The sequence below is a fragment of the Rutilus rutilus genome (genome assembly GCF_951802725.1).
Source record: "Rutilus rutilus genome assembly, chromosome: 7".
In the NCBI taxonomy this organism is placed as follows: domain Eukaryota; kingdom Metazoa; phylum Chordata; class Actinopteri; order Cypriniformes; family Leuciscidae; genus Rutilus; species Rutilus rutilus.
This window is the reverse complement of record NC_140221.1, coordinates 40,991,622-41,001,394: the sequence shown is the minus strand read 5'-3', so window position 1 is coordinate 41,001,394 and position 9,773 is coordinate 40,991,622. Positions and strand designations below refer to the sequence as shown.

Below are 9,773 nucleotides of genomic sequence, written 5' to 3'. Positions count from 1 at the left end.
AATACGTTGTCTTTGCGCGTTAAAGTTAAATAAACAAATTGCAATGCAAGTTACACAAACTATATTATCTACTTTCCTATTTATTGTTACAAGTAACCACCCTAAGTAATGCAAGTAGCCTACACTAAATAACATAGTATTTCATGCAAGGTTGGAAATCAGTCTGAAGTAGCCTATTTGAACACTTATGTCACCTGTAAAAGTATTGCCTATACCTCAGTGAATTAAATTTAATTGTCCTACATGCATGCATTCATGTGATCCACGGAGCGAGAGCGTTGACTGCGTCACTGGTCGAGATTTGTGTTTAATGCTATGCGCTGGCCTGTGTGTAACCTTGAAATTGTACATTCGTCGAAACTAATTTTTCTTATTTAGGATCTTAATGAAAAATATTTATATTTAACAATGTTTTGAACGAAAAAAATATATAACTTGAAAAATAAAACAAATAATAGTAAACTGAATTGAAAGAAAAAATATTAATTGAACGAGGTACTGCTTGAAAACCTTTTTTCAGTGTTTGTAAAATAAAAAAATTAAAAGAAACGTTTCATAAACGGTGCTGCAATTGAGACAAGTTGTAATCGTTAAACAGACTTTCTAATAGCCTACGGGGGAAGGTTGCAACTCCTTCCCGTATATTGTTGCAGGGGGGTCGGGCTAAACATTCCTAACAGATCCAGATCGGAGACCGGAGACAGACTAAAGCAGCCTGTAATGCGGTAATGATTCCGGTAAGGGGGCGTCAAACGTGCTGGATTTTAAACATAGTTCTCCCATCCCATATAAGTGCTCACGACATCACTGTTACCTTGCAGACGCTCCTTTGGTCCAGAACCGCGAGGACGAGAAATTATATTTGTCCGAAAACCAGCTGAGGTAAATTCATGCATTTTATCATTTGTAAAGAGCGCTGCAAGATAGATGCAAGAAGCAGGTTGTCGTTTTTAATTTGTCTACATAGGCTATAGGTTATTAAATCACAGACAAACACCATTCAGTCATTACCTAATGGTGCATTTTGATCTGTTGATAATACGAGCTATAGCATACGGAGCCACTAAAGGGAAATGGTGAAGGGGAAAAAAATGAGATAGGAGGAAAATTTCATGTAGGCTAAATGCCTTTGCGTTGCAAAATGTTTTGCGTTCCCTTGAGAAACATTGCGTTCGCTCGCTAAGAAAACAAACGGTTTGCAAAGATAATCTCGAGAGAAGGGAAAACTTTTGCGAGCGAACGCAAATGCATTGAAATATTTCCCTCCTCTCATTTAATATTTTTAAAATCACCATGTCCCTTAGGGGCTCCGTATTAAACAGATAATTACGACTATAAATGATAAGCATTCGCGCCAATTCGAACGCGCGTCATGAAGTGAACTTGCTGCTGGAGATTGGAGGTTTGCGTGCGCTCTTACAAAACTCTTGTGATGGAAACAGTGGCGGCTGGTGAAAAATATCTTAGGTGGGGCTGTCATATTCAGCCAGTTTCAATAGTCTGGTAACCATGGGAGTATTAGGCCTACTTTCTGCCCTTGGTATGTGTATTGTGTTTTGATGTTTATTTTGTTCTATTCCTTAACCCAGTCCCAGTGGTTCTCAAACTTTTTAGAGTTGTACCCCAAGAGGCTTTAACATCCTTCTGCGCACCCACACTCTTCAGTCACACCTTTTTCAGTAAGGGACAATATTTGCCCCCTTAAATCGATTTTTTCAAGTGCATTTTTACCTTTACAAATACCTTTATAAAATAAATAATGCTTTGAATTAAAAAAAAATTTAAATAGATAAATATGCAATGATGGTAAACACGAAGTGATGCTTTTAAATATTAAATTAAAACCGCCAGTAGGTGATGAGTCATCGAGTCATTCATTCAGTAACGAAGCAAGTGGCTGTATTTATGAATTAATGATCATTGACTCTAAAGATTCGGTCACAATCATTGCTGTGTGCTGCAGTTCTGCTGTGGCTTTTATTGGAGCTATTAATTTATTTTAAAAATACTGACAACTGTGTTGAAAATGAACATCACTTAATATTAATATTTAGTTTGTTGAACTGTTATATAAAATCAATGTCACATTCGCAATCGTGTGGATCTTCATATAATGTAATCAACATTAAACACAGGAACTCACACAGGGTATGTGTTTGTATCGAAGAGAGTTTGAATTATATCGATCTCCATGCACAGCCTGTGTCTATTATTTGTTCTTCATGCTAGTAAGTGCTAACTTAAATCCCTACTTATACAAAGGTAACGTACATTGTCGAGAACGGCAGTATAGCGCGATTTGCTGAGGCAGCAATCTGTACGAGACCTGTCATATAGCCTACACACTGCTTAAATGCAGAAAGTTTTGACCGCAAAAGATGAGGTAATTTGATCGTATGTCATGTATTTACAGCATTTAACCTGAGAGAAATGCATGCTCAGTTTAAATCTTATTTTAAGATGAGGAAGTATTAACGTTAAAGGGACGGCAAAATTCAGCATTTTGTTCCCGCACCCCCTTCTGTCACCTCACGGTTTGAGAACCACCACAAACCCAGTTTGAGAACCACTGCCTTTACATATCTTTGTAAAACGAATAATAATAATACTATTACAAATAATTATTAGTATTAACGACCCAAACACAATTTAACACAAACTGCATGATACCAGTGCTCTGTGAAAAAGTCAGTAATTGTTTAATGCCATAGCTAGGCTATTACAAGACTGAAGCATTCTTACACAAAAACAAACAAATTGCACAAACTTTCCATTTGCATTTGAAATTTAACTCAAAAAGTTTAGTTACTTTCTCAGATAGGTCCCTCACTTCGGCAACTGTCCATGTTGGATCTGTCCCTGTTGTTTTAAAAAGTAATCACGGAAAGCAAAACAAGGCATTAGCATGACGCATCCAGCTAGTCAGGCCGATAGACCGCTGTCTGATGGAGTCATGGAGATAGGCGCGCATGAGCGCGGGCGCGGGCGGGCACGCGCAGCTTGGGGCGCTAACAGAAGCGCCCATAGCTGACTAGATTTGAGCTCGCTGATTGGCTACAGTTTATGTCAAACATTTGTATCTTAAATCAGCAATTGGCTAAGCTGCTCCACAGACCCGCCTCTCTGGGGCGATTTCTCTAGCGCCCCAGAGCTGATCGACGTGCACGCAGGTGGAGGAGATGTGTTGAAAAAGCACACATATTTAATTTCTATCATATATACTGGGTGTATTTAATATCTTAAACACACAAATACTGACAATTTGTATGTATGATTTATGTATGTATTTACTTATTTATTTAATGAGTGTGGCTCATAAACTGTGGTCTGACTCATGGGGGGGCGGCGCCCTAGCGCCCTCTATTGGCCAGCCGCCCCTGGATGGAAATGATATGAGGTGGTAGGAGGAAAAACTATTTAAATGCTTTTGCGTGCAAAATCAAAGTTTCCCGTTGAACGGGTGAAATTGTTTTGCCTCTATGCTTAACTTAATAATTGGACTAGGACGAAATATATATGTTACGTTAACTTTAATAGGCTAATAATATTTCGAGTTTTATGTTTGTTGTGTAGGCTACGGTGACTGTGTTAGTCTGTCCAGTAAAGTGCAACATAACACACTTGATATTTTGAATTTTGGAACCTTCCTTTATGGTCTTCAGCTGTTATTACCTGTTTGTCTATGATGTTTGTTTATCAGTGTCCAGAATGAAGTTTTCCAAAATGGATATCCGCTGTGTTACACCATCGCTGTGGATCACCGACGATCATAAGTGTGTGTCCGTCGAGGTCAGATCATCTTATCATCAGCTGGTCACGCAGAATCTGCAGGATAACCGTGAAGCTGAAGGTAAAGACTGAGTCTCTGCTCTTCCAACTGAATGCTTCATAAAATTCTTTGCTTATCCAGGCAGAACTAGTCTCAGTGATAACTCCTAAATGAATGAATACCCATAATTGTGGCAACGTCTGTTGCACGTTGCATTTCTACTATGGCAACGTCGCTGTCTACGCGCTCGTATGTATTATAAATGGCAGATTTTACACTTACGAGAATACTTTATTAGTTGGTGGAAGTAATTAGGCTACACATGAATGAGCACATATACTTTTGATAGAACAAAGTGTTTTTTGCTAAGAATCAACTTAAAAAGTTACACAGTGTAGCTTTAATGGACCTATCAGTAAATTAACCTAATTATAATCAACACCTGGCTGCAAGTGTACACATGAAGAGAAAAAATGACAGAAGGTTACCTTAATTCAACTTTATTAAACCTGGTAATCAAATTGCAGTTCCAAAAGTCATACAATTGTGAAAAAAACAAAACCAACAACAACAAAATAAACGAACATACAAATTTATTTTAAGTATAATACATAAAACATAAAAAGCAAAGGCAGATCAGAACATTTAATGAACAAAACTGGGTTCTGTACATGGCAGACAGGGGAGCATATAGTCAAAAGCCCATGATAAAGCTCACAAACAGTCCAAGAAACAAATCCAGAGGACTAAAGAAACGAATGAGACTAAATAGCAGACAAATCAATTGAAAAACTAAACAGTGCGAGCAAGGCAACATTATTAGTGACATTATAAAATGAAGTTGTCGGTTGTGTTTGAATAATTACATATCTTATTTAGCTGAGGTAAATTAAACGCAATACTCATATCCTTGCTCGATGAAGAACGAGACAACACAATGAGCCCAACGGGCGGTTGAAATTTAAAAGGCTGATTTTCTCGCTTCAGGCCAGTGACGAGTAGTCCAGTGATTGTCCAGACACCCTAGGCACAACCTTAAAGGGATACTCCACTTTTTTTGGAAATAGGCTCATTTTACAACTCCCCCAGAGTTAAACAGTTGAGTTTTACCGTTTTCGAATCCATTCAGCTGATCTCCGGGTCTGGGGGTCCTACTTTTAGCATAGCTTAGCATAATGAATTGAACCGGACAAGACCATTAGCATCTCTCTCAAAAAAATGAACAAAGATTTTCGATATTTTTCCTATTTAAAACTTGACTCTTCTGTAGTTACATCGTGTACTAAGACCGACGGAAAATGAAAAGTTGCAATTTTCTAGGCTGATATGGCTAGGAACTATACTCTCATCCCTGCGTAATAATCAAGAAACTTTGCTGCCGTACCATGGGTGAAGCAGGCGTAATGATATGACGCAGCGCATGCCGCCTGATAATAGGCTACTGAGCTGGGGACTATTATCAGGTGCTGCGTCATATCATTACGCCTGCTTCATATCATATCCGATTTTTAACCCTTGTGGCCACGCCCCTGGGCCTACTGTATATCCAGCTAATAAAAAATTGCAGTTTTTCTAACGCTCCCATTATTTCATGAATGTTCGCTGAATGCTCAAAACGTCAAGTTTTTAAAACATTATTTCTTGGTTATGCAAACTTTAAAATAACATGAACATTCAATTTGATCATTTTGTAAACATTATGGGACACTTTTAAATATAAATGTTCTGAAACATACGGAAGCCCTGGACCGCAACGTAAAAAAATAACTAAAAAAAAATCAGTGAAATTTTTTTCTTCTAGCATTTCGAGAATAAAGTCGAAACATTACGAGAATAAAGTTGTAATATTTTAAGAATAAAGTCAAAATTACGAAAATACAGTCTTCCGTAGAAGTTTCTACGTGTTATTGTGCTCGTCTATAGGGCTGCGTACTATTGAAGGCCAAAAGGGCCAAAACGTGTGAAACTGTCGTGTTAACACGTAATTACATGTTAACGCATAAATTGCGTGTTAACGCGTAAATTGCGTGTTAACGCGTTTGGCCTTCCATAGTACGCAGCCCTATAGACGAGCACGATAACACGTAGAAACTTCTACGGAAGACTGTATTCTTGTGATTAAATTTTTGATTCAACAATGCATGATGGCAACTTAGTAGTAATAATGTAGAATCACACAATTACAGTAAATGTGTCAATAAATATTCAAGCTAATATTGTGATTCCATAGAACAATATCACTGTCGATCTCTTTCTCCTTTGATTGTGAAGATACAGTATACAGCAGTGTTATATATATATATATATACATACATGCATATATTAATTTATGCATTTATATTAACTTTTAGTAATTTTTGTTGTGTGCTTGTCAATTTTTGTATTGTTTTAAACATGTCAATATAGTTTTTTATTAATTTAGATTGTAGGTTTTTCGTTTTAGTTATTTTAGTACATCAAGTTAAACTAAATAAAAATGAGAAATATTGCCTTGATGGGATGGGAAGAAATATTGATATACCTTCACATTTCACTTTTTTTTTTTTTTTACAATTTAGCTTGTTATATTATTCAATTTATGTGTAGTGTAGTTTATGTGGATGTTATCAGTGAAAGTTATTATAAACAGTGTTGCCTATTAATGTTTAAGTGTTTCCATAGTGACTTAATATAATGCTTTAAATATGATTTGTCTTTTTCTTCTTCAGTCCAGGTGTATTATATTATGTATGCAAAGAGGAAATGCATGGCGTTTTGTTTTGAGGTGGGAGGTGAGCGCATTTTCCCATTTACTGATGGTAAAGACATCAAATTTACGGTAAGATCTGAGACACTGAATTAAAGTAATTGCTAAGTTCTTTTTGGAATATTTTTAGACATAGTGTCAAATAGTTTCTTGTGCTTTTATTATCTAATTTTTTATAACAGGTATTATCACCGGTATTATCCTCAAATCAGGAGGCCATGGAAGATACTGTTAAGGAGACCCTCAATGAAATGTTCTTATTTCAATGGGGTACGGCGGGAACAAGAGACTGGCGGAGCTTGAAATCAGTGGCTAAACCCAGCATGTACCTGTTTGCTGATAAAAATAAAGTGACCATTAAACCACTTAAAATGTCGCATTTTAGAATAAACAAAAAGGTATTTTTGTGAAATGTTTGCAAGAGGAATATTGTACTAGTATATGTTAAACAGGAGTGATGATGTTCTGCATTCTAACAGGTAACAACAGAAACATCAAAGTCAGAGAGGGATTTCATCCCAAAAAAACTCAACATGACAACTCCGTACGAAAGGGTTTCCTTGGTCAGCCGAGACTCGAACTGCGCCGCAACAAAAGGTAACTAGAATTTCTTATATGTGTAGGCTTCACTTTTATATATATTCTCTTTATCACTATATTCCCTTCATCATTGTATTTAGTTTCAGATATCCAGATATGTTTTTAAAGTTGGTAACATATAGGGCCTACTTAAATATATAATTCATCATTTCATTTAACACACTTTTGAGCATACTGTATGTAAACAAGCCCTTGAAATAATGAGGTTTAGTACATACATACCGCCGGTGTATATATAGAATCTCCCTAATTGCATTTACTTGCTTTTTATCCCTGTAAAGCCTGACATGTGAAGTAATTGTCCAAAAAATTTAAATGGAACAGTTTATTGAACCTTTAGACAAAGTATGCATGTTTTTTGTTTTTGTTTTTTTGAGTATCCTACATCAGGCTTTTATGACTCAGGGAATAGTGAGGGAGCTCATGCTAGATGAGGAGAAAAAAACATCTAAATTTTATTCAGAGGGCCAAGCTGAGCAAAAATATGCAATTTGATGTTGTTGCTGATATTGTATGGCCAAAAAATAAGATGAAATTCGGATAGCTTGTAACGTAAATCAATGAGATCTCTATAACAGTAAAGCATTTAAATGCTTTATAATTAAATGTTTATTTAATTATATTTAAATGCTTAGTTTTATGATTAAAACGTGTAAGGCTTTCCTTAAAAGCCTGATGTATCTTATTTGATACGCACATGTTTGATAATCATGGAAGAATTAGAAGTATTGCATGTTCTCAAAAAAAAAAACTTTTTGTGATTGCGTAATCAAGTAAACCAAGTGTTGAAATATTATTAACATCATAAAGTATCATTTATTTCATCAAAATCAGTGAAGATTTCACAGCAAAAAGGATGTACTATGACCTGAAGGTGAATATTTAGAATCACACTAATCATACTTTTCATACTTTCTAGAAAAGTATAAACTATCAATCAGAAGATTTTTTTCTACATAGTTTTGATCACATTGATAATTTAGAGGCCGTCGAAATGTGCGTATCAGATGTGATACAGTAGGCTATATGTGGGTGTAAAAAAGACAATAACTAAAGGGAATCTCTCAATATTTTTCAGGAAAAGCACGAAGATTCAGACGCTCATGAAAAGCGAAATGCTTTTAAGTGTTCACTAACAAACGGACCCTGATCAGTCTACATCTACACAGTCCTTTTCTTTGAGGGGAAACACGGATGTTGAGAAAATCGGAGAGAGCAAATGATTCCCTTGTTGTTCTTTGAGGCAGGGGTATTTTGTCCATTTCTTTGCATGTTTGCCTTTTTTGTCGTGACCTATAAATGTTACTGACATGCAGTTTTAGGTGTAAAATCAATTGCATTCTTAGGCTACACTGTTAGAAAAATCTGTAGAAATTACAGTATTGCTGGCAGCTACTTGCCAGTAACTTACTGTAGATTTAAATTTATGTTATTTATGGCAACAATTTGTTCAAAATTAAATGAACATTAAACATTAACAAGTCTTTATCTTTACAGAATAAAACTAAAATAACAGCCTCATGCAAAGCATTCTGGGAACCAAAATCTGAAGGAAAAAAACAGAAAAAGGTTGATGAAGATTTCTGGTTCCCAGAATGCTTTGCATTAGATTGTTATTTTATAATTTTATTCTGTAAAGACAAAGACTTGTTAATGTTTAATGTTCATTTAACTTTGAACAAACTGTTGCCAGTAAATAACATACATTTAAATCTACAGTAAGTTACTGGCAAACAGCTGCATAACTACAGCAAATTTTTTACAGTGTACTATAAAAACACAACAGGCACTGTACGGTTTGGCACAATAAAAGTATTTTTTTGTTATTCTTAAAGATAATTACATGGCTTATCAAAATGATCCGTTTTAATAAGCCATTAACAGAAAACACATTGGAACTTGACCATTTAAAGTCATTTCTAGCATTAAATCAAATGCATTCTTTGCTGAAATACTCACTAATGGAATTCAGACCTTTTACTTATGAACACACTACTCATCGTATTATTGCGTAATTCGACATGACGTTAAAGGGTTAGTTCACCAAAAAATGACAATTCTGTCATTAATTACTCACCCCATTGTCGTTCCAAACCTTTGAATGAGGTAATGAAAACCCTTATGAAACCTTCTGTCTCTCCATTGACAGCTACGCAAAAAGTTCATAAAGAGATTATAAAACTAATCCATATGAATTGAGCAGTTTATTCCAAAGTTTCTGAAGAGACTCGATCTCTTTATATAAACAGATTTCATTTATGCTTTTATTCACATATGATCATTCTGACTGATATGCATTTTTTTGTGGCTCAAGAAGCAACAAATAAATGCAGTGTTAGTCACTTTTAGAGACTTTTTTCAAGCATTTAATGCTTTTTTCATATTTATATGTATATGTTTTAACCTGTATGCACTATTCTATGCCATTTTATAGTATCAGTAGTGTGAATAGTTTGTACACAGAACATTCCAACAAGAATAAGTTCTTCATTTACCCACATGATGCATTCACGTCATGCACTTATTATAGTTGCAGCTTTCCTTACATAGTGGAATGGGAGGAACTAGTGGATGACAAAATAACCTTGTAAAAGTCACACTCCAGACATGATAGTTCATAGTATGTAATTTGGTACTCAAAGGGAGACAGTAAAAACT

At 35.4% G+C, this 9,773-nt stretch overlaps 1 protein-coding gene across 1 annotated transcript; it reads left to right on the top strand.

Moving 5' to 3' along the window:
* Nucleotides 1–679: 679 nt before the first annotated feature.
* LOC311293123 (uncharacterized protein) lies at nucleotides 680–8,458 on the top strand. Its single transcript, XM_084413165.1, has 7 exons — nucleotides 680–737; nucleotides 822–882; nucleotides 3,701–3,850; nucleotides 6,478–6,587; nucleotides 6,698–6,913; nucleotides 6,995–7,112; nucleotides 8,194–8,458. Exons 3-7 carry the CDS (start codon nucleotides 3,709–3,711, stop codon nucleotides 8,220–8,222), a joined length of 615 nt encoding a protein of 204 aa, XP_084269291.1. The 5' UTR covers nucleotides 680–737; nucleotides 822–882; nucleotides 3,701–3,708; the 3' UTR covers nucleotides 8,223–8,458.
* The last annotated feature ends 1,315 nt before the right edge of the window (nucleotides 8,459–9,773 follow it).

Bases quoted from the DNA above. Each gene is read 5' to 3' on its own strand.
- LOC311293123 (XM_084413165.1), top strand. From the start codon at position 3,709: ATGAAGTTTTCCAAAATGGATATCCGCTGTGTTACACCATCGCTGTGG. The intron at 3,851-6,477 runs GTAAAGACTGAG...TTTCTTCTTCAG, and splicing joins GGATAACCGTGAAGCTGAAG to TCCAGGTGTATTATATTATG. The intron at 7,113-8,193 runs GTAACTAGAATT...AATATTTTTCAG, and splicing joins GAACTGCGCCGCAACAAAAG to GAAAAGCACGAAGATTCAGA.